At 40.4% G+C, this 23,680-nt stretch overlaps 1 protein-coding gene and 1 long non-coding RNA gene across 3 annotated transcripts in view; one reads left to right on the top strand and one right to left on the bottom strand.

Moving 5' to 3' along the window:
* Positions 1–22,808, top strand: part of NAA25 (N-alpha-acetyltransferase 25, NatB auxiliary subunit) — a 48,492-nt gene extending 25,684 nt beyond the window's left edge. Inside the window, exons 13-24 of the mRNA XM_077835286.1 lie at positions 374–463; positions 2,049–2,229; positions 3,554–3,653; positions 9,181–9,332; positions 10,074–10,199; positions 10,528–10,771; positions 10,986–11,109; positions 11,493–11,558; positions 13,061–13,158; positions 13,723–13,833; positions 15,837–15,983; positions 19,564–22,808. Coding sequence (XP_077691412.1) covers positions 374–463; positions 2,049–2,229; positions 3,554–3,653; positions 9,181–9,332; positions 10,074–10,199; positions 10,528–10,771; positions 10,986–11,109; positions 11,493–11,558; positions 13,061–13,158; positions 13,723–13,833; positions 15,837–15,983; positions 19,564–19,686 — 1,562 coding nt within the window. The 3' untranslated portion in view covers positions 19,687–22,808. The remainder of the gene's footprint in view (positions 1–373; positions 464–2,048; positions 2,230–3,553; positions 3,654–9,180; positions 9,333–10,073; positions 10,200–10,527; positions 10,772–10,985; positions 11,110–11,492; positions 11,559–13,060; positions 13,159–13,722; positions 13,834–15,836; positions 15,984–19,563) is intronic.
* LOC144275764 (uncharacterized) overlaps positions 1–23,680 on the bottom strand; it is a 42,489-nt gene that overhangs the window by 9,620 nt on the left and 9,189 nt on the right. The window lies entirely within an intron of this gene.

The raw sequence follows: 23,680 nt of genomic DNA, 5'->3' as shown, positions 1-23,680 counted from the left end.
GTGGAGTCTGTAACCCTAGACCCTGCAGTACTTAGCTAGTATAGAAGAGCCTGGAAGTGAAACTCACTAGAAATACAAATGAAATGGACTCATTTCCTGTCCTCTTTGGGGGAACTGCAAAAAGCATAAATGAGGAGAAGGAACACGTTGACAATTCATTCACTTTTTATAATCTGACATTAGTAGCAGATGTGAGGAAATTTGGGATTTCAAAAATAATTAACCTGACAGTGTCCCTTTAGAAATGTAATCTGGTGGGCTGAAAGGCTGCCAATTTACATAACTATGTAAGAAATGATTGGCCCTGTTTATTGCATGTAATGATTTTGATAATATATGAACTATGCGGGGTGACGCTTTTTTTCCTCTATAGGGAAATCTTGTTTGAAAACTGAATTGCAGTTTTCAGATTATTACTGTCTGCTTGCAGTTCACCTGCTTCTGGATATGTGGCTAGAGGCAGGTAAGTCCCTTCAGTCTTACTCTTCTTAAAACCTATATGAATATTTTTCTATTTCTACATGTGTGTTCTGCATCCCTTGAACAGGAGGGTTGAACCTTGTATCCTTTAAATCTCAGTTGTAGTTGCTACTTATTGGGCAGAAGGTGTCACTGTTGAGTCACGCAACGTTAGTTTGTTGTTTCCGAGCGTAGCCAGGGTCCATCTCCTTGAGGCTTAACTCACTTCTTTTACAAACAGTGCTTGAATTGCTTAACTTAGACGTTAGTTATTTAAGGCTATAACAGAGATGTGTATCTAACTATTACTATTGATTATTTGTATTACATTAGCTCAGCACTGTTCTGATCTATAGGAAGATACAGTCCCTGCCCCAAAGAGCTTACAAGCTAAAGACAAAAAACAAAGTTTGGGGGCAAGGATACAATGTTACAAGTGAAGGGCTGAGTGTGTGTGGGGGGGTGGGGGTGACTGAATGGTCAGCATGTGGCTTGTTAGTTCTGTGGGTTTGGGATTTTTTCTGCATAAACTATCCCCGGCTGTTTAAACTATCCTCTTCTGAGCTGGTGTTTCCTTACCCAAACCTCGTTTGAAACCTGACATTTTTAAAGAATTTCAATTTTTAAGTCCCAGTAAAATCCTTGGAACTCTGCCTCCTTACTTAGGACTCCCCCCATCCTTCCTCAGACCAGCCTCTCTCTGCATTCCTCTGCAGAAAATCTACCCTCTTCCTCTGCAGAACCTCCTCTTCACTTAAGAGAAATTCAAAAGTCCCTTCTGACATCAGACTGCTGGCATTGCTGGGCTCCAGCAGCTGTAAAGACTTCACCCTTTGGTATTATTGATTGAGGGACCATGGCCATGGAAATCTCCCTAAAGTCCTGGCTCCATAGTGGTTGAGGGTTAGGAAGCTCCTCCTACCCCTTGGTGGTGTGACTGCTACTGCCTCTCCTTTCTGGAGAAGGCTTGGTCCTTCACCCTGGGAAATATCATGGAGGGCTCCACCACACAAGGTTCTCCAGGGAGGATGGCAGGTGGAGCCACAAAAATGCCCCAAAATTCCTAGCTCTGTTGGGGGCAGGGTGTACCTAGTTAACCCCCCTCCCCCTGGTACTTAAAGGCACCCTTAATCTTCTCATGTGGTTACAGTCTAAATGGTCCAGGAGTCATTTACCAGAGGGTCATTCTCTCACTGTCATACACTGCTGGAGTGTGGAGTCTGCGCTCTGTGGTGGATGGTAGCAGAGTGTTCCCAGTGGAAAACCCAGGCGCCTGGAACTAGTTCCTTCTAGCAAGTGCCTGTTGCATCCAGATTGAATTGTAATAATGTATTTTTAATTTGTTAAAAATGCCTTATTTTGGTGCCAAGCTACATGCCTTGTTTTGGTGCCAAGCGTAATACAATTTATTTAGACGTTTGTATCATTCAAAGTAGCTTTAAGTGAGGAGAGTAACGTTCAGGCAGCATGGGAAATGTGTTTGAGGAACAATGAAAGAGGTTTTTCAACCCAGTGTAACTGTGCCAGTTTCAAACCTGCTCTCTATTAAATACCCTGTTCACAGCTAATGTTTGTCTCCTCATCACCAGGTGAAGAGATGGCCGTGTGGCAGTCCTTGACTTTATTAGAAGAAGGATTAACCCACAGTCCTTCTAACGCTCAGTTCAAATTGCTGCTCATTCGAATTTACTGCATGCTTGGTGCATTTGAACCTGTTGTGGAGCTTTATTCCAGCCTTGATGCTAAGCACATACAGCACGACACCATCGGGTGGGTAGTATATACTCAGAATAACTGGTCACACTGGCTCTCCGCTAACCAGCCTCAACATTTTAAAATGTTCTATTTTCCGTTTCCTTTAGAATTACAAACCAGTAATATGTTATTAAAAGGATCACTCCAGGCTGGTAGGGTCAGCTCAGGCCTTCCACCTTATGAAACGGATAAAATGAGTACCATGCAGTTCACGCTGGAGAGGGGAAGAGAGGTCTGTTAGATGAGATCTTAAAAACCAAGATCGTGTCTTTTGGTGGACAGTGAAGATCCCATGGAGTTTTTAATAAAGTGGGGGATTTAGCCTGGCACCCTCGGATCAGATTTCACCTATTGTCCCTATGGTTTTGCAGGATGCTTTGCCACTTGGGTGCTGCCTTCAGCTCCTGAGGGAGACATGTTTCTGTGAGGCTTTATCAAAATAGCATGTGGAATTAATGGTGCTTCTGTAAATGTGAGTTAGTATTACATGTAAAACACAGACCTCTAATCTTTTTCAGCTCCACCATAGTGTCCCTCAGTCCATGTCTAGTTCTGCCATATGTTTCTTATGTGGTTTTATATTGGTTACTTTTAAATCTTGGTACATCTGAATGAAGGGGACCTACTTATTGATTTCCTTCTTTGAAAATGCCTTTTGAATTTGTATGCCTGGTATGGAGGCAAAGCTTAGCTCTGGCATAAAGTGCTGGTCATGCAATCTCAAGACTGTGCTGTGGTAAAACACAGGTCTGGTCTACATTACAGACCTATCTTGGTATAACTACATTGCTCAAAAAAATTCACACCCCCGAGCGACGACATTATACCGACTTAACACGCACACACGTGTAGACAGCGCTATGTCAGCAAGAGAGGTTCTCCCACCAACATAGCTACTGCCTCTCAGGGAGGTGGAATAACTAAGCTGACGAGCTTGGAGCATCTTCATTAAAGCAGTGCAGCTGTGCCCGTGCATTTTAAATGTAGACTTGCCCACAGATCACAAGTGCATGGAAGGGTCCTGAAGCTTTTTTTTGTGGATATCAACTTAAAAATGCTTTTGCCCCTTGGATCAGATAGGAGGAGCTCTGTGTCCTGCAGATCATGGTTAGGCAAAATTAGAATTTAATAATAATAATAAAGAGGAACCTTTACATTAAAAAAAAAGAGAGAGAGATGAACATTGACAAATTCCCATTACCTTGTAACTCCCTTGAGAATTGTATATGAAGATAGAAGGTGTGCTGTGATTTCCTGGTCAATGTGACCCATAGTGAAATGCATCTTCTCAGGGCATTGTGTGACGGTGTATAATTCAAATGACTGTGTTGTATTTCAGTTACCTTCTGACACGCTATGCAGAGGCCCTGGGTCAATATGCTGCTGCATCCCAATCCTGCAATTTTGCACTCAGGTTTTTCCACTCCAACCAGAAAGATGTAAGTGACACTCATTTCTCTCATGACTCCTCCTAACAAAGCAGTTGTGTCCAAGATAATTCAAAAAGAACACGTGTCCCATAGAAAGATTTATGAAGGATTTGCTGTGGGTGGATCACAATAGAAAAAATGGATCTATAACATCGCAGCTTGTTGTGGCTATAGTAAAGGTTTGTCTCAGCTTTTTGTTTAGAACGGTTTGTAATTGCACCACAAAACTTCATTGCTTGCTGGAATTCTGCATTCTTTCATTTTCTAAAAGCCAATATATTATAACTATATTTCAAAAGTACTGCTATGGCCATTTTAGATGTAATCACTAAAGAATAGTGATTTCTCTATTCCTATAACTAAAATATAACATGGCCACGATGGCATAAATTCATATTTAGCATTTTGGAAAGTCACATGGCAGCACAGGTTGATAACATAAAGATCCTGGTGGCATGAACAAGTGGTCCTGACGCCTCGCAGTAGACTGGAGCAGGATAATTGATGTATGGTTAGTCTCAGTAGTGTAGGTTGTCATAATAGTGCAGTAAATACTTAGGGAATAGGGTGAGGGTATGAAGAGAGGAAAAATTAAACTGACTTTATTGAAAACTGGCTTCAATAAAGCAGAACAGAACTAAAAATTAGCTGCAATACTTTGAAACAGTGAATAAAGATCAGGATTTGGGATTCTGCAGTGCTAATGGAAACTTATTTCAACTGCCACCATCAGGCCAGCAGAGTGAAAAGTGGTGTGACTTTCAGGAAAGTCTTCCTGATTTAAAGATGAGTCTCTCAACTATAATGGGGTTCTTTGGAGTGGGGCTGATGAAAGAGCAGCTGAACTCCCTGAAGAGCATTTGATACTTCTTAAAACGCACATGCACATGGTTGGGCCTACAGAGAAATTTAGTTGCTTGTTTGTGACTGTTAACACTTTTTAAATGTTAGTGTCATGGCACTCTTATTTGTGAAATACATTTCCTGGAAGAATCTTGGTGTAGCTGTGGGAAAAATATCAGTGTTCCACAATTGCATTGTCAGGGGTTTTTTTGTTTGTTTAAACATAGCTAGATATAGAAGTACCGATATTTAGGCTCATTTCTTTGGTTTTGGGGTGAGTATTTATTAGGCAATTAGGAATAGAAGAAATTGCTCTTATGCAGGGGCAGGCAAACTTTTTGGCCTGAGGGCCACATCGGGTTTCCAAAATTGTATGGAGGGCCGGTTAGGGGAGGCTGTGTCTCCCCAAACAGCCAGGTGTGGCCCAGCCCCTGCCTCCTATCTGACCCCCCTGCTTCTCGCCCCCTGACGCGCCTCCCCTCCCCCCCTTCCCCCCACCCCCCCCGGGGACTCCTACCCAATCAACCACCCTCTGTCCCCTGACCACCCCCAGACCCCTCACCCCTGACTGCCGCCCCATCCAACCCCCACTCCTTCCTGACTGCCCCCCCGGGATCCCTGCCCCCGTTCAACCCCCCTGTTTCCTGCCCCCCCAGATCCCTATCGACACTCCCGCCCCCTGACCACCACCCGGAACTCCCCTGCCCTCTATCCAACCCTCCCTGCCCCCTTTCCACGCTGCCTGGAGCACTGGTGGCTGGTGGCGCTACGGCCGCGCCACCCAGAGCACCGGGTCAGGCCGCGACTCTGCAACTGCGCTGCCCGGCCGCCCAGAGCATTGCACCGGCAGCACAGTGAGCTGAGGCTGCGGGGGAGGGGCCGGGGGCGAGCCTCCCGGGCCAGGAGCTCAGGGGCCGGGCAGGAGGGTCCCGCAGGCTGGATGTGGCCCGCGGGCCGTAGTTTGCCCACCTCGCTTCTAATCTGTAACAGTTGTTACATGATTGTATATACAGTGTTGCTCCCTACGATGAATTCAGGAGGTACATTTTGTACCACAGAATGAATTTTAATACCTAGCCCTTACATGGTAATGCTTTACCAATGCTGATCATCACAACATCCCTGAGAGGTAGGTAATAAAGAATTATCCCCATTTTACTGATGTGAGGAAACTGAGGTCCAGAAAGACTGACATTTCCACACTTTGAGTCATTGTCTGAATTTAGGAATTCTTGGTTGTCAGTGGATGGTTTAAAACTCACTTTGTCCTTCTAACATCAAATAAAAATGTAAGGGTTATCTGTACTGTGTAGAAATGTGTGTATGATACATACAATGCAGTCATTGCATAGACGAATCTCCTTGGTCTGTCAATAGCGAAGTTCTTTCAATGTGTAAGGTTTCTGTAATGCTTTAACTGTCTTCTAAGGGTGGAAATCGAGGTGGTGATCTTATTTGCAAAATGTGGCTGCAACTGATATGAAAACGATCTTGTGACAATGGGGCAGAGAACCTCACTTGTGCGGCAGACATGCTGGATAGATGACATCTTAGCTTTCTCTTACGTTATCTTTACTTGCCTGTTTTTTTGTTTTACTCTGCTGAACTTATTTGTCAAGATCGTTGGGACTGTGTGCGATGGGTGCACTCTCATTATACTGAAACAAAATTCTGGATGGAAACATGAATTTTTTTGATAGCAGAGTCTTGGATTTATCAACGTAGTGGCTTTTCTTTTTGTTTCATTGAGAACTGACTTGCTTTTGTTAAGTCATGTTTGATCTGTTTCCAAGTAATTCAGTGGAAGAGACTGCAAATCAGGACAAAGTGACTTTCATTGATGATAAGTTTGACAGCAACATGCCAAGGAATAAAAATAAAGATTTGGAGAAAACACCTAATGGACATAATTCTCTTAACTGAGCGTACTAAAGACTGTAAAGCAGCAAGAAATCATATTGATTGGGAAAACAGCTCAGATTCAACTAACATCAGGCTGCATTACTGCCTCTGGGCACCAATTTAGGATAAGGTTATTCTGGTTAGTATGAATTATAAAAATGCTTGGGATGGAGAAGACCGTGTTGCCCTTTTCAGTAGCTCAGGGGACATATCCACATAAAGATCTATTGAACCACATTCCATGTGGTATTGGGACACTCTAGGCAGGAGGCACGCTCTTCAGAATCTGGTGTGTCAGTTCAGTTTTCAGAATATTTTGTAGAATACTTCTTATCTGGATTAGTGTATTGGTTTACTGTCTCATCTCAAAGAATTGGAATCAAAGTGGGAAAAAGATGCATTTGGACGATCCCCATCTTCCTACGATTAGTCTGAAGACACAGTTTTGAAGACCTACACCTGTCATTTTTCTTCTCATGGATGCAGCATTTCAGAAAAGTCATTAAAGGCGGCTGACTAGTAGTGTCCTTGATTTCCGAAAGACATGCATTGATTTACTCTATCGTCTGACCTGAACAATTTCCAGTAGTCACCAGCTTAGGTATGTTTAATGGAAACTACACTATTGTGAGCATTACCAGCTTGCCTGTAGTATTGATCTTTAAATCCTGTCTGTTTTGCAAATTGCAAGAGAGAGAGGTTCATTTCCAGAGTTCTGTTTGAATAGGATGATGTTATGTCAACAATGGAAAAATAGGGCTTCTAACAGAGGTCACGCCTCAACTGTCATTAGTTCAAAATCTGCCTGCAGTTTTCATTCCCTCCTGCTGTTCAGTTAGGGGGCTGTCTCTTCATCCTACTAACAGTTCTGACGTCAGCTTCCCGGATCCCCTTCTAGTTCCACAGCAACATCTAACTGCAATGTTAAAGGAGGACTATTCTCTAAAAGTTACCTTTTTAGTTGGGTTAAGATGCTGCCTGATGCTTGTTCCTTGCTTTTTAGATTCTTGTTTAAAAGGCTTGAAATTTCACCAGAACATGTTTCCACCATACTGTCCAAATACAAAACACATTGAACATGCCCTGTAGAGTTTTGTTCATGGGACTTTGCCTGAAACAATACATTTTGGGTTTAAATTGAGTGATCTCACATAAAAGTGCATTTGTTTTTAGTGAACAGTACTGATCATCTTAAACTGATGCATTTTTCAGCTTCCTTGCTGAATGTATGCCCCATGGTAAGATGAATTAAACCCCTAGCAAGGTGACCAACATTAAGGAATCCTGTAGGGTGCACTATTCAACAGTCTTGAATATTCCTGTTCTGAGAGAGACCACAAAGGGCAGACAGGAGGAAAAGAGGCAGTATTACTGTACTTGACCAAAACTAAAAAGGCAACTTCATCCCTTTCAAGAGAGTCCTTCTTTAAATCTGCAGAATCACAAGTAATCTCTTTAATTTTCTTGTGTCCGTCCGTCTTTAATTTCTCCAGATACTGCAGGCAAACAGAGCACCGAGGTGTTCCATGGGGATTTAAAAGCCGCGTCGATGCAGTTGAATTAGCGCCCATGGCGCAGTCCCGCAGCCTGAAATGAATTCTGCAAGGCTGTTTATCAGAGGGTATGTTGTTGAATATTGGCATATTTTTCATATTATGCAAATAACCAAATTGCCTGGTAAAAAGACAGGGAGAGAACTGGCTAAACGGACATTCCCTGTTTTTGGCAAACATACGGTGACATTTGGCTGTGTTAAGTACAAGGTTCTAGTCTCTCAAGCTCTTCAGACCAGGTTGAATCAGTTGGTATAATGTATTATAGACACACACTGGTGACTTGATCTGGTGTATGTCAGGTGTGAGTTCATCCCATAATCTTTCATTTGTGGTTTTCATTCTGATTTTCCAGAATGTCTCATTGATAGAGTAATTCTGGTAAAGTATCGATCTTGTCTTGGTGCATGAATTGCTTCCTATGTCTTTATATTTTGATACTTACATCAAAATAAATGCTCGTTTTGGGCTCCCTACTCATATAGATCTCGTCATGGGTAACGCTTGGATGGGCCCAAAATCTTGGTTTAGAGCTTTTACTGTTGCATTTCATTGAAGAGGGGAGGCAAACTAATGCTTGAATTCTGATGTTTCCTTTGGGATTTAGATTGTATTGAGATGTAATGTGTACACACCGCATGGTGTTATCCTGTGATGCTGTATTCAAAACCTAATAAAAATGAGAAGCAAAAGTGTAGCATGAGTAATTTTTTAAACCTATGTGAAAGTAACACACAATGGCACATGCCCAAATCAGTTGCAGGAAAATCTGGGGTAGATTTATTTTCATTATAATGGATTTTCTCAATGAAATGGTTGTATTTTGTTCGAGATGCCCCCACTTTTTATAGCGTGCATAACAAGATCTGAAGAAAAGAGGAAGCTTCCACAATTCAAAAAAAAGTTGTCTTTCAGTTTTAGGGGTGGCACCAACTCGAGGTTTCTTAGTGTTGGCTCATTTATTTAATAAAGAAATTGATAGCTTGCTAGACACACTATCCCAGGGTACAGGCTGCTTTTGCTAAAGGAAAGCAGCAAAGCTTACACCGCTGTCTGTGTCTGGGAAGCTTGGGCAAGCAGAACTGCACATTTCTCCCAGGTGATAAGTGCTTGCTAGACTCTACACCTTCAGATTCATGGCAGTCACAAATTTGATTTGGCTGTAACCCTGTTAAGACTCGAGTTGTTTTTACTGTATCATGGCAACTAATACAGAGATGATGTGTGTTCCTTCCCAGACCTCAGAATATATTATTCAAGCCTACAAGTATGGTGCATTTGAGAAGATCCCAGAATTCATTGCTTTTAGGAACCGGCTGAATGCCTCACTTCACTTTGCACAAGTCCGCACTGAACGGATGTTGTTAGACCTCTTACTTGAAGCAAATATGTAAGTATGGCAGAGACAAAAGTACAGTAACTCAAACAGTAAACCAGTCAGGGATTCTGCATGGGAAGGGCAGCCTTTCCTGAATGGGTGCTTCTTGTCTACCTGTTACAGGTCATCAGAGTTGCTTTCCTTGTAAGCCTTAGGCCTGGTCTACACTAGAAAATTAGGCTGGTTTAACTGCACCACTCAGGTGTGTGGAAAATCTACACCCTTGAGCAGCATAGTTAAGACAATCTAAGTCCCTGCATAGGCAGGGCTAGGTGGACAGAAGAATTCTTCCATTAACCTAGCTACCGCTTCTTGGGGAGGTGGGTTGCACTATACTTCTGCTGTAGCATTATAAGTGTTGACAAGTCCTTAGTTTCCCCATCTGTAAAATGTGTTGTACTACTAGGGTACCTCAGAGGGATGTTGGGAGGTTTAATGTTTGAGGTGCTCTGCTGGAATGTACTATTGAAGTACAACAAGGACTCATTTATTATCCTAAAAACTTTATCCAATACTTCTAATCCCTCCAATAACATTTACTACCTTCAGTACAAGCTCCAATTAGTCCATGTGAGTTGCTAGTTTGCTGTCCCTACCAGCATTATCTCTTTAACACTAGTAGATAGATTTGACTTTTGTATATGGTAGCTAACAGTTATGTGCTCTGTAGAGAATATAGACTATATCAGTGGGTTGGGCTTTCACCTCAACTATTAAACATTTGGTTTAACGATACTAATATTTATGTGCTAGATCAACCAGTTTAGAAGAAAGTATAAAGTCCATGAGTCTGAGTCCAGAGGAAGATGATATTCTATGGAAAGATTTGCATGACAACAGAGACCTAACGGTCTTATTTAATTGGGATCCAAAAGACAGGTGAGTACAAAGCCCAGAACTGCAGGGGTCAGTATTTCAGAAATGTTTTAGAGAGAAAATCATTTCCAGATAAATTCCAAGTGTCACTTAAATATTTTCTAGGCTGGCTAACTGGGCACATTTAACAAGAGCACCATTTACAATGTCTAACAATGCTCTCATCTATCTTATTCACATTAATACCACTCCCTGAATTTCCAGTCATTCCCACCTCTCCACATGTGATTCCAAAGCTTTGCACCAGAATAGGATAAAGGACATTCATGGAAGCTTGCTACTGTTATAAATATAAAACATTTGTCTAAAAACCCATGGTGTCTTTCCCTAGGGACATTTCTGAGGAGCATAGGAAACTGTCATTGGAGGAAGAAACCATCTGGCTGCAAATCCGATCTTTAACTTTAAGGCTAGTAAGCGGACTCCCAACTCTTAGTCATACTGTTCACCCAAAGAACTCTGAAAAGACTTCTGAGAATGGTGTCTCATCCAAAATTGATACGATACGGTCTCTGCTTCAACAACTGGAAGTGGCAGTGGATTCAGGGAAGCGATTTCTTGAGCAGAAAATTCAGGTACCCGCTAAGAAAAAGTGATCCCAGAATCTTTAATGACCATGAATGCAAGCACAGAAACTCAGTGCATCTTGTAACGTTCTGCAGGCTGCAAAACTCACTTAACTGACCCTGAGTTTGTAGCTTTTGAAATCTGAGATGTGCCAAAGAAAAACACTGTTTTCTGTTTAAGGAAAAGCTGCAACATCTTTCTTTTTCTTTGCTTGTTGCCTAGTATCCCGTCCTTGGCCCTCCTCCTACCCGAATGGCTGGCTTCTTCAGTAATGGCAGCTGTCAGTGCCAGAGTAGCTTGTTTTATCTTGTTAGTGATATTTATGAACTAGATACCAATGGCTTAGGTAAGTGTTTGGGTTGTGGGGAGGTTAAACCAATTTGTGTTGGGTGTCGCATGGGGTGGAGGTATCTGTACAGCTTCAAAATGGCTTTGCATTTAGTTAATAAAGTATATTAATGAGTCGGAAACAAATTGATCAATTATGTGTAGATTTTTTGAATGACACTTTATGTTATGAAGAAAATCACAGCTTTATTTAGTCTTATGTGCTTGATTTGAAGTCTTCCTGAATTATCTTACAATGATATTAATGTACCAGTCATTCACACTTGAAGCATCCATACAGTGCATATTTTTGTGGGTTTTTAAAAAAAAATTGTTTTGTATTTTTGAAGCAGAAAAACCATTATTTAGAAAATATTTATTTGTAACCTTTTTTTCTTTCAGAAGATTCAACAGAAATCCAAGAGAGGATAGGGAATTGTTTTAAATCTTTACTAGAACAATTAACAGGTAAGTAATAGTTTGGGAATAAACATTTATAGCCAAGGCAAACAGTGATTTAAAAATGCTGGGACTCACTTAGGCTCCTTTGATAATATCCTTAAATCGCTGGAGGCTGAGAAAGCTATTATGTCCTATTGTTTCACTGCCGTCCCCCACTCCCAAAAAAAAAATAGAACCATGGCTTTATACCAGTCACACGCTGGAATTCTACTTTGCTGGTTTGTGGTGATATAAGAATAATCCAAATGATTTATCTGCTGTTTAGAAATATTCTTTCCTCGTTCCAGACATTAAGGTAATTTTGAAGCAAAAAGTCAGTCATTACAGATCTAGATTCCATTTTTAAGCACAGAATGTTTTTGTTATACTACCCAACACCCTATACAGCAGCAAACCAAATGCTCTGGCACTTGTGTGTGTGTGTGTGTGTGGTTATAATCTAACATTTGTGTAAAGGGGAAGAGAAAGCCCTGAAATGATTTTAAAGAAATTTGTCAATTTGTAATGGCCAAAAGTTACCAACGTATGATTGCTGCCTGGTATTATGTGAAATGGGTTTGAACTGAGTCCAGTTCCCAGCATATAGGTCTGTATATCACACAAACCATCATGGCACTAACTGGCAACCTTGTTGACAGCCCTAGCAGAGGGAGCAAGGAGTGAATGAACCTTCCCTTCAGGTCAAGGTTAAGGCATTCTGGTGAGATGCGGTTGGGAAGTTGGTACTGCCTCTGCTGGATCAGATTTGTGCATAATAGGGAGCTGTGTTCCCTGGGTCTGTCAGTCCAGCACCCTTCAGAAGCACTAAAATCCCACACACAAGGTTTAAACTAATCCTCTAACTGAGTAAAAGCACTTAGCAAGCTTAAAGGTAAACTTCTCTCTGTAAAGAGAACTGCCTGCATGATAAAAGGAAGAACACCAAGCCACCAGAATATCAGTAAGGGGAAGAGAGCTGGATTTCTCTCACTGACGTTAGTGAGAATGTTGTGAAAATGCAGTAAGAGATTCTGAATCAGTCAGAAAAGGATAGTCATGTAAAACTGGCCTTTTACTGTTCTTAACCTTCCTTATATTCTCCCTCATCTCCACCTGTAGCTATCTTTCTTCTTGTAAGCAGACCGCCTGGGTTTTGATTTAAACCAGTTTATTATTAAAAACCTGCAGGTGAACCTGTTTGCTGGTAAATGTTGGGTTATCTGACTTTCTGTTCCATTTCTGGCTGTACTGATGTGAAAGGTGCACGTAATTACAAATGCACAAGACAATAGAAAAAAATCCTATACCAAGTTTTTGACAAAGGCTTTGCATTACAGATTCATTCAGAAATTATTTTAAAACTGTATCCACTCTAGAAGTAGTCTTTGGTTAACTGTATCCTGTCATACACTAGTTTGAAATAGGTCTTTTTGTAGCTTCATGTAGTATAAGATGTGTACCACATAAAGATATGTAAGCATCTTTGTTGATCCTTATTCTGAACATAAGAATTGTCTTCCTTTTTCCAGATTTGTTCAATAAATGTAAAGGTGACTTGATGGAAGTCAGAGATGGCATCTTGAAAACTCATCCTAACATTTTAGAAAACTTAGTCTTCTTTGTTGAGGTAAGCATTTTTCATTTACTGCAGTTCTTGGTTGCTTTGGAAATTCCTGCTGTTCTAATTTAATTGTTCTCTTTTACAACCATCCAAATTGCAAGATGAAATCTGTATCCTGCTCCCTTCTGAGTTCTCCCATGTGGCTCCCTGAACCCTGCCTTTTCACATTGAGCTTTAAACAAATAATCATGATGATGATGATGATGATGATAATGCAAAAATAAAACCCGACTTCCAGACTTGGAATTAAAACAGGAGCATGTTGAGATTCCTAAAGTTTTGTTTCTTGAAGGGGCCTGGTGTAATTTTTGGAAAATGAGATGCAGATGAAGATAATGGTAAAATATTTTAGAATTGACTCTGCTCAGGACTTTAGCATAATAAATGAAGTGCACAGATCCCAGGTTTTTTATGTACAACTATGGAAGCCGCCATATCTCCATTCCCTTCATATCCCAGTTACTGTATTTTAAGTCTGTAATAAAGGACACAATTTTGAACTTAAAAATGGCTCCAGTAGTATTAATTCTGTTTGTACCATACTTGTACATCTGTTTTTCTTCCTTTCAGACAATGTCCATCACCCTGTGGGTGTCAAGTTACTGTGATAGTGTCCTGCGACCCTTCAAATCAAGCTTACAGAAAAAGAAAAAGAAAAAAAAAGAAACCAGTGTAGTTATGGTAGGCAACTAACTCAATGGAGACATGAGTTCTAATCTTATGATGCTTCCCTGAAGAGAAAAGGAGTACTTGTGGCACCTTAGAGACTAACCAATTTATTTGAGCATGAGCTTTCATGAGCTACAGCTCACTTCATCGGATGCATACCGTGGAAACTGCAGAAGACATTATATACACACAGAGACCATGAAACAATACCTCCTCCCACCCCACTGTCCTGCTGGTAATAGCTTATCTAAAGTGATCATCAAGTTGGGCCGTTTCCAGCGCAAATCCAGGTTTTCTCGCTTTCCGCCCCCCCCCCCACACACAAACTCACTCTCCTGCTGGTAACAGCCCATCCAAAGTGACCACTCTCTTCACAATGTGTATGATAATCAAGGTGGGCCATTTCCTGCACAAATCCAGGTTCTCTCACTCCCTCACCCCCCTCCAAAAACCACACACAAACAAACTCACTCTCCTGCTAGGGAGAGTGGTCACTTTGGATAAGCTATTACCAGCAGGAGAGTGAGTTTGTGTGTGTGGTTTTTGGAGGGGGGTGAGGGAGTGAGAGAACCTGGATTTGTGCAGGAAATGGCCCACCTTGATTATCATACACATTGTGAAGAGAGTGGTCACTTTGGATGGGCTGTTACCAGCAGGAGAGTGAGTTTGTGTGAGGGGAGGGCGGAGGGTGAGAAAACCTGGATTTGCGCTGGAAATGGCCCAACTTGATGATCACTTTAGATAAGCTATTACCAGCAGGACAGTGGGGTGGGAGGAGGTATTGTTTCATGGTCTCTGTGTGTATATAATGTCTTCTGCAGTTTCCACGGTATGCATCCGATGAAGTGAGCTGTAGCTCACGAAAGCTCATGCTCAAATAAATTGGTTAGTCTCTAAGGTGCCACAAGTACTCCTTTTCTTTTTGCGAATACAGACTAACACGGCTGTTACTCTGATCCCTGAAGAGAGTGGGTGCAATTTTCAAAAGCACCGAAGTCCTACTTTCAAAAGTGGCTAAGAGCTTAGCATCCATTAAGGGGCTCTCCTAAGCCACTTTTGAAAGTGGGACTTCTAAGTCGCTTATGTGCTTTTGAAAATTAATGGGAAAATGCAACATTATGGAATATACCATAACCAACACTGCTGAGTATCTGCATTAGCCTGTTGGATAGAGTTAGTATGATTTCTATTTTGTATATAACCATCCTAAGTCCAAGGTTGGTGTGGTTTCCAAACTGTTCCCACAAAAAAAGGGTTTCTCAAGATAAAGGCTTCTAAAATGAGGATACTATCAAGTTACATAACATTTTTCATCTTCAAAGGGGGTTTTGTTTTGTTTTTTTACAAACATTAACTACTAAATGAAATGTCATTTTGAATAGTGCTAGTTGGGAATTTTTCAATGAATTTTTTTTTCCGTTGGAAAATGCCAGTTGGTCTAAACTGAAACTTGTCATGGAAACGTATCTATTTCGATGAAACTTTCATCAAGAAGGTTTCTTAGATCCAGGCTGGAATCGGGCTGAGCAAGGATTTGAACCTGGCTTCCCACATCCCAGGTGCATGCCTTAACTATTGGGCAATAAAGTCAGACTCTCTCTGGCCAAATTACTGTTTGTTTATTTATACCAAGTGGAACAGCTCCAACAGGAGTGATTGAGCTGCTGACTGGCTCTATGGCTTGGTGGTTAGGGCATGCATCTAGGACGTGGGAGACCTAAGTTCAAGGCCCAAACCTGAGTCTCCCAGGTACATGCCTTAACTACTGGGCTTATAGAGTCCGTTTCATTACATAGCAGAATAAAAACAAATTCTAAGTGCTCAGTTTTTCACACAACGGAAATGCTTGCCACCCAGCCAGCCCTACTTTTTAAGCTATATTTGACTAGCACATTTGTGGGTTTGGACACAAATGAATCATTTTATTTTAAAATAGTGACTTGAGTGTCATATACAAAAATATTTTAAATGGGTGTAAAAATGTGTTTTAATATCACTTCTTACTGTTTCCATAGCCTCCTGTATTTACCAGTTTTTTGGATTATGTTACTGAGCTACAGACATTAACTTCCAATGTTATAGATCATATCAAAGGGCTCGAAATAATTCTGACTGCACTTAAACTTGAAGAACTGTCCATAGATGACACTTTACTTTCACAGGTAAGAAACTGTACCTTATTTTATGTGATTTATTTTAAAAACAAAAAAATAAACCTAGAGAATATCTCTTGGCTAACTTCACCTTTTTCTTTAAATGTTACCTATTGAAAAAGCTTTATAACCACTGATATGATTGACGCAGTTGTTTGCTATTAGCTAAAAAGAATAGGGTCACAATTGGTTGAAACTGACCCAGAGTGGTAGAGTTCTAGTTATAAAGTTCCTACCATGTGGAGTCCAGCATAGTAACTTTCCCTAAACTGATCATTTCTTGCTTATTTCCACAAATTCATTAATTTAAAAAATGCTACTGGAACCTTAGAATTGTAAACCTATGTATCTTTATTTTTTTTTTTTTAAAGTGAGTTGAGTATGTGGACAACAAAATGCCGTGAGTGACATTAATTTGTTGCCATGAAAATGGATGTTCTTATTTTCAGTCTAGAAAGACATGACAACATCAAATAATAAAGGCCAGCACAGTTGTGACAGAAAATCCTTGTGGTTCAATTATTTCTGACTAATAAAAGTTGCCAGGGAAATTACTGAATCCATATGAAAGAAAATAGCTGTCCCTTCTAACTCTTAGCTGTTTAGAGGGCATCGAGGACAGGAATCTATAGGTGCAAAACACGTCAGGCACAATATGTGTTAAGATGTATATGAAAATTATTCCCAGTGAAGAAATCTCTTTGAAGCCATGAATGCTGCTCTGATTAAATGAGGGAGAAGATGCCCTGAAGGACCAAAATATTATGACACCAGGAAATAAGCACATTCAGGATGTACTCACTGTCCACTTCTTGAATCTGTCTTTCAATTAAATAATGGCCTGCCTCTCTTCAGCACCTCAAAATATCATTGGTGTTGAGTGGTGGAGGATCAAGTTCAGATGTACAGATCTGATTTAGCAAATAAAGGACAGAACTAGCCATTTCTTTATCTTTAAATGTGTTCTGAGAGTCTTCTCTAAAGTGCAAGACTCAAAAGTAGATTGGTGTTCTTGCCTCATCTTAGGTTATGAAAGTTGGCAACAAGTTGCAAGTCGTAGCATAATTCAAGTGAGGTGTGGTTTTTGAGAACCATGACTTTGTGCTATTGCCAAATAGGAATGAGTGTAAGAATTGCTCTCTGTTGGGAAATTATGCTTTCCTCACCTAAAATAGCTGGGGGCTGTTACCATTTTTAATTATAAGAATTGTATGAGCTGATGTAGACATGTTTCCAGTGGGACTGAAGAGAAAAACCCAACTCTGAGGAACAATGCTGAGAAGCTGCTCAAAACACTGAATGAGCAGTGTCTGTAGCCCCAAAACTCTCATTGACTCTGGAAAATAGGCACATAGCACGGTTACAGAATCAGATCTGTGCGGCTGTTGCTTTCAGACAAACTCTTATCAGCTTGTCTATCCCGCCATAACTTTACATCCTTCTAGGAGCTCTACTGACTAATGTGAAGACAAGCTTCCCTGGAGTGTAACTACGGGGTTTGTTTAAAAGATACATCATGCCACTTAAAAATCACACTTCTGGGTTTGCGTTCAAGTGCTGCTTTAGTCATCTTTGGTCTGTCTTGTAACTGAAAGATTAGAAAAATAAATTGTATTTTTCATTGTTGACTTTATGCATTTGATTGCAGTTTGTGTACAATTTCCCCCATTTCTGTTGGTCTTCTCTATGTTGCTGTGTGAAATTTAATATCTTAAATATGAAAATGTCACTACATTTACAAAACCTGGTAGGGAGCGAATGAAACTCCTTAGATTTATTTTTTCTTAATTGACTAGGCTTCAAATTGTATTATCCCTTTAAATTTTCTTTGAAATGTTTTCTAGAATTGCCTTAGCACTTCAAACCTTATTGTTTTTCTGGTTCTTTAATGATCTAGGAGTGGCACAAGTAAATTTTCTGCTAACTCATTCAGTCAGCAAATTCTACACATTTCCTTTATGTTCTGCCAAGCATTGAGGGAATTTGGAAATCAGAAATGCAGGGGCCTAAAGAAAACATAAGTTTCACATGCACTGATTTTTATGGTACCCTGGAGAATGCATTGGCTGGGAGTTTTATGGGGTTTTCCTACCTGCATACTATGTTTGCTATGCTATTTGTTATTTATACTTTACTGGGAGAGTGTCAAACAGTGTGTATAAGCTGTATAACAATACTTGGGGCCAGAGTTTCAGAGAGGTGGGGGGGGGGGTGCGCGCACACGCATGCACGGCAGAGAATTGTGAATGCACGCAATTGCTGGTGCTTTTTAAAAGGTCATTGAGGTTTGTGTCAGCTGAATCAGACAAGAATTTGCTCTTTATGGAACATAACTAGTGATGCCCTAGCTGAGATGTAGCATCAACCCTTTAAATATGCACAAATATCATTGTACTCGGCACAGGAAAGTCAATGTCCATCTCATATTTTACCTTGGGAAATAATGCCAAGGAATGTTGTTCGTAGGTGGGAATTAAAGAAGCTCTGAGAAGACAAAACTGCTCTCCGCCATTTAACTCATGCATGTTTGAAGAACTTGGAAAATAGGGGTTGTGAGGGTGTCTAGAATAGTAGACACTAATGGTACGTCTACATTACACGCTTCTTTCGGCAGCGTATGGGGTGCATACGTGCATAGTCCCTCCTGGCATGGGTATAAATAGCAGTGTAGCTGGTGAGGAAGAGCTTAGGCAAGTAAAGACACTCCCGAAGGGTGTGGGTATGTATGAGCCTACACGGCTCTCTGCTTGGCCTTCGCATCTACACTGCTATTTTTTTGCAGTGTATTATCCCACTGCCTTCCTGCAACTGGAGCCTTCCCCCCCCCCACAGGAAAAGACTGCGGTAGTAGGGGGGCAGTAGAGAGAGTCTCAGGCAGCTCTTCATTGTTGGAGCCTTTCCCCGCAGGGAGAAAAGACTCTGGGAGGAAGATTTCTCTCCTGCCAGACTTTCCTCGCTTCAGTGAAAGGCTCCGGCGGCGTGGAGCTGCTGAAGCCTTTTCCCAGTGCTGGAGTCTCTCCCTGACATGTGGAGCTACAATTGCAGCATGGACACAGCTTGCTTTTCACTGCAGCATGTAGCTACACATACCCTACATGCCACCACCAGTGGAGTATTTTGGAGATGTAGCTTTAGTCTTACGAAATTTTGATTTCAGCCATTTGTTTTGTATTTACGAGGCTTCCTGCTTTAATAAATTATTTCTGGATCAGAATGTCTGTCTTGTAACTGACTTGGGTTTAAGGGAAGCCATCTTTTGGCATTAAATTCATTATACAAGGATGTTTCCTGCAAGTGTCAAGAAATGTTGATGTGCTAATAATCCTGTCATAGGTAAAATTAACATTAACTTACATTTTAAAGGTACTGCTTGTGGGGCTTTTATTCTGGATTGACGAGCTTTCCTATCTTTGTAGTTAATTCAAACTATTACTACAACCCCCTTACGATGTATTGAGACTTCAAACTGAACTTTTTTCTCCATTTCAATATTTGCAAAGAGAGGGTGTGAGGAATTTTACAGAGGAATTTAAAATACAAAATGGTTTTTAGCCTGCAGGATGAATGACTCCGTTTTCTTGATTTGCAGGAAGAAAAAAAGTTTACAAAGACTGTGCAAGGAAAGGTCCAGAACAGTTACCAGCACTCAATTCAGGAAATTGGGGAGCTGCTGAAAAAGAGACTCGATACCATAAAAAAACTAAAGATTTAAGAAATGCACCCCAGGCATAAAGACTTCACAACAAAGTGACACCATAATCCCAGGCAGAAGCAACATCCAACATACCATCACTTTAATCCAGAACTTCCTCATAAATGCATGAAGGACTTTAATCATAAATATTTTTTTTAGATATTAAAGATATATTCAGCTGATTAAATTATTGTACATAAACCAGAAGCAGGGACCCTCCATCAGGGTTTGACCACTTTTTATACATGTTCATAAGTATATTGCAACAGGAAAAAATTCGTCTCCAGAGACAACTGGAGATAATCCTTAGAAGCAGCAATAGAAATCCAGTATAAAGCATATATCTCAAAGGAGTTGTATTTTCATCACCGTACAGTGTTTATAGGTTTTATATGGTCCTTGCCTTAGAAAAGCAGAAATTGTAGATGCCCACATTCAACCTTAGAGCATATTGTGTGGCCTCCTCCACTGAAGCAGGTTAGTTCTGGAGCTGTCTATTCTATTGACAAGCCATGTGGCCCTGCTGGAAAAAAAGACTTGATATCATGTGGGTCCAGCAAGGAGAGATGACTTTATATTGGGAGCACATCTTTTATGTAGGCATGTACTGCCTTCCAGTGATGCTCATCATTAACTGCAGACGGTCAGAGTAAGTCATGCTTAGTACCGATGCAGTTTCCTCTAAGACTGAACCCCAACAATTGTTGGAGGAAGTGGGTGGTGTTAGTTTACATACAGATTGTTTCTAATGGAAAGGTGGTTCAAAAAATTACAAGCCTGATCAGTGTTTCAGCAAAAAGCTAGAGGCAATATACATAATATCTGCAGTGAAGTCTGACACCACTGACTCTGATCTCATGTCAGTTTCATGTAAAACAGTAAATCCTCATGATTTTAAAAGGAGGTTGAAACTTTAAGACTAAGTACTTAAATAATTTGTAATGGAATCGAGTCCTATCAACTTTCTATGGCTGTAAGTTGGCAGAAGTAATTTTTGCTTCCAGTGGTATGAGGCTGAGAATTACTCTTGTTTGTAACTGTTTCCTTTTGTAACTGATCTTTTATGATTATCCAAGTATAGACACATTAGTCATTCTGTTAGAGAAATGTAATTACATCATCTGATACCATAAAATCTGCATTTCTGCTATTTTAATTTAAAGAGTAATACACACTATAAAACAAATAGGCACAAATATGAACATGTTGCACCTAGGATGTGAGGGACACTTGAGACTTTTACAGATTTCTTATCTTCTGATTAAAGAAAAGCAAGTATAATCTGAAATCTATATTTAAAGTTTTAAGAGCGCTGACAATCCTAGTGTTGTCATCTCTTCTGAATACATTTTGTTAGAAATGCTAGAATGTTGACGAGAGTATTTTTTTAAAAGCCCTGTGTAAAATTTCAAGTTGCTGCTCTTGCTGGATTTAGTTTTACTTTGCCCCTTCCTAAAAGAGAAAAAGGACTTCCTACAAGTTGTTTGAATTGTGATGGATGTGCTTATGATGTAGTTGCAGTGTCTGGTAAGTGCTTTGGGCCAGGAGAAAACAATACCAAAATGTATTAACTCTGTTTGATAGTGAAACACCTTTCCTGAGCAAACTATCTTATACGTTTGTATGAAAATACTTTTGGAAAGACAAGTGTGCTATTTACATTAAAACAAGACTCATGACTGAAGTTGATCATTTGAAGTGAAACAGTCCCATCACTAAGATTGCACAGTGACTACAGTGGCACTGAGGTGAAGTCTGCACTAGGCTTTTTGGCTAAAATATTCACACCTTGCCATCACCAGTAGGACTCACTAGTGTCTACAGGGCTCCAGGCAAACACTGACACTTTTAAGTACCATGTTGCAGACAGCTCTGAATAAGACCAGACAGTGCAGTAGTCTATGCTGGAGCTCCCATCCATGATTGCTACTACCAGCGGAGCTGAACAGTAGAAAATCTTAGTGAAGTAAGTTGAGACTACAAGCCTTAAAGCCTTGTGTACGCTAGAAAGCAGAACTTACTAAACATGTTTTTTAGCATCAGTTCCCTTTGAGCAAGATTGAAACCAGTGGGTTATACATCTGGCTGTGTTAATTTTAAACAGCTGGCTTGAGTTCTGAGAGTGGGTGGAACCAAGCATCAGTCACGCTTTCAGAAATGGCATTGAACATGCTTGTGTTCAGTCTGCACTAGCATTTAAACCTTTCTCAATACCAGTTCAGGAGGAATGTTCAGTTTTTCCCAGTGTACAGCTGTTTTCCCACTTCCACTTGCAGCCACCCAATTGACCCTAAGCCTAATGTCAAACTGTGATTCTTTTGTTACACAGTAGATGTTTCTATACTAATTCCGTTGCATGAAAATCTGATTCCAGCTCTTAAAACTCCAGGGTTTCTCTATAAAAGAGGCAGCTAGATGGGTATGCAGAAATGGCTAACTAATTACTGAGCCTTTGGGAATCTTTTCTCAATCCCTATAAATTGTGTACAGTTAAATATATATTTCTTACTAAAGTAAAGAGCATTTTCCCCCTCCAGCACATACACCTTCACTGGGATTTGATAGGAAATCCAGGGTATAACCCATTGCTGCTGTTATCCTTTTTGTGGTTAAATGAACCATGTCTTTAGAAAAGCTACCAAGACTACTGTTTACAGACTGAAAATTATTGCTTTTATACTACTGGGATCATGAGCCAAGATCCTTCTACAGATTTCCTCCTCAACTGATTTATTTGCTTTAAATCATTTGTCTGATGTGGATAAAGGTGAAGAGTTCTCCATCTACCTTTCTCTGCATAAAGAAAAATGTACAATGCCTACCTGTATTGCCCATTGTTTTTGTATCTTTTTAGCAGTTTTAACTGTTCAAAAATTGCATTTATATTTTGCAATCAATATGTTAAATCATGATTTATTTTAACCTTCATTAATATAAAAGGGTTTTTTGGTTATATCTGCAGCCTTATCTGAACTTTCTCTTCCTGATTATTTGTTGTAATTTATGACTGTGGAAGTTATGTATGCTTCAGCCTTCTATGGAATTAAGTGACACAACCACAAGCGATCTGCTTTAAACTGGATGGGTTTATAATTTATATAAAAGTCAGTTTCGTTATAAATTAATTTTGCTGCCTTTCATTTTCTGTCTGGATCTTTGAAAATAGTTGAAGTCCTTGTCTTCACCATTTTGCTTTATAATGTTAATCTCCCATCATACTCCAAGCCAGATCTCCCCTTTATTGCATGAAGGGGAGCAAAAGTTGCCTGAAAATAGAGCAGTGGGGAGGGAAAACAAGCTTAACTGGAGTCCTCTGAAACAAAGCACTTTGTGCAAAATAACGGAATGGCTTGCTGGCAGGAGTGGAGTTGGGAAGCAGATGTTCTATGGCATGTTCATATGGCAGAGTGCTGAAGAAACTTTAATTGTCAGTTTATGCATTACTCACTTGCACCCCTCACAAGTTTTTAAAGACAAATGAAGGAAGAAACAGGAACTTGCAGTATGTTTGGATGCAGCCAGTGGAATTATGATAGAGTAGCCCTGGCAATCAGGGACAGTTTGAACAACAATATGTGGCATCTGGGCATCAATATCGCTACCCCCATATGGCTGACAGTGTGCTGTCCACTCCAACTCCCAAGACACTGATAGAAGCAATATGTCCTTGTTTCCTCAAGCCAGGTCTTGTGCTGCTTTCTTTCTTTCCTTACAGAGATGATCATCTGGCCCTTGCACACTCAGAACTTAATCTCGAGTTTACTCTCTCCATTTACCCTCTTAAATGTTATGTGAACACAGAGATGTTGAAAGTTCCCAGACTCTAGTTATTGTACCAGCAGCAGCATGACCAGTTTCCCCTAAACCCCATGGCTCCGGATGCAAGTCAACCCTGATGTGGACGGGAACAGGTATGGCTAATCAGTTACTATCCTGGTGAACCATTTGCTCTGCTAAAAGGACATATTTGAGGTGACAGTTACACTTGTTAAACTTTTCTCCTCTCATTCAT

The sequence above is a fragment of the Eretmochelys imbricata genome, chromosome 15 (assembly GCF_965152235.1).
Source record: "Eretmochelys imbricata isolate rEreImb1 chromosome 15, rEreImb1.hap1, whole genome shotgun sequence".
NCBI classification, from domain to species: Eukaryota; Metazoa; Chordata; order Testudines; family Cheloniidae; genus Eretmochelys; species Eretmochelys imbricata.
Note: the sequence above shows the minus strand (reverse complement) of the source record. Positions and strands in the feature narration are given on the sequence as shown.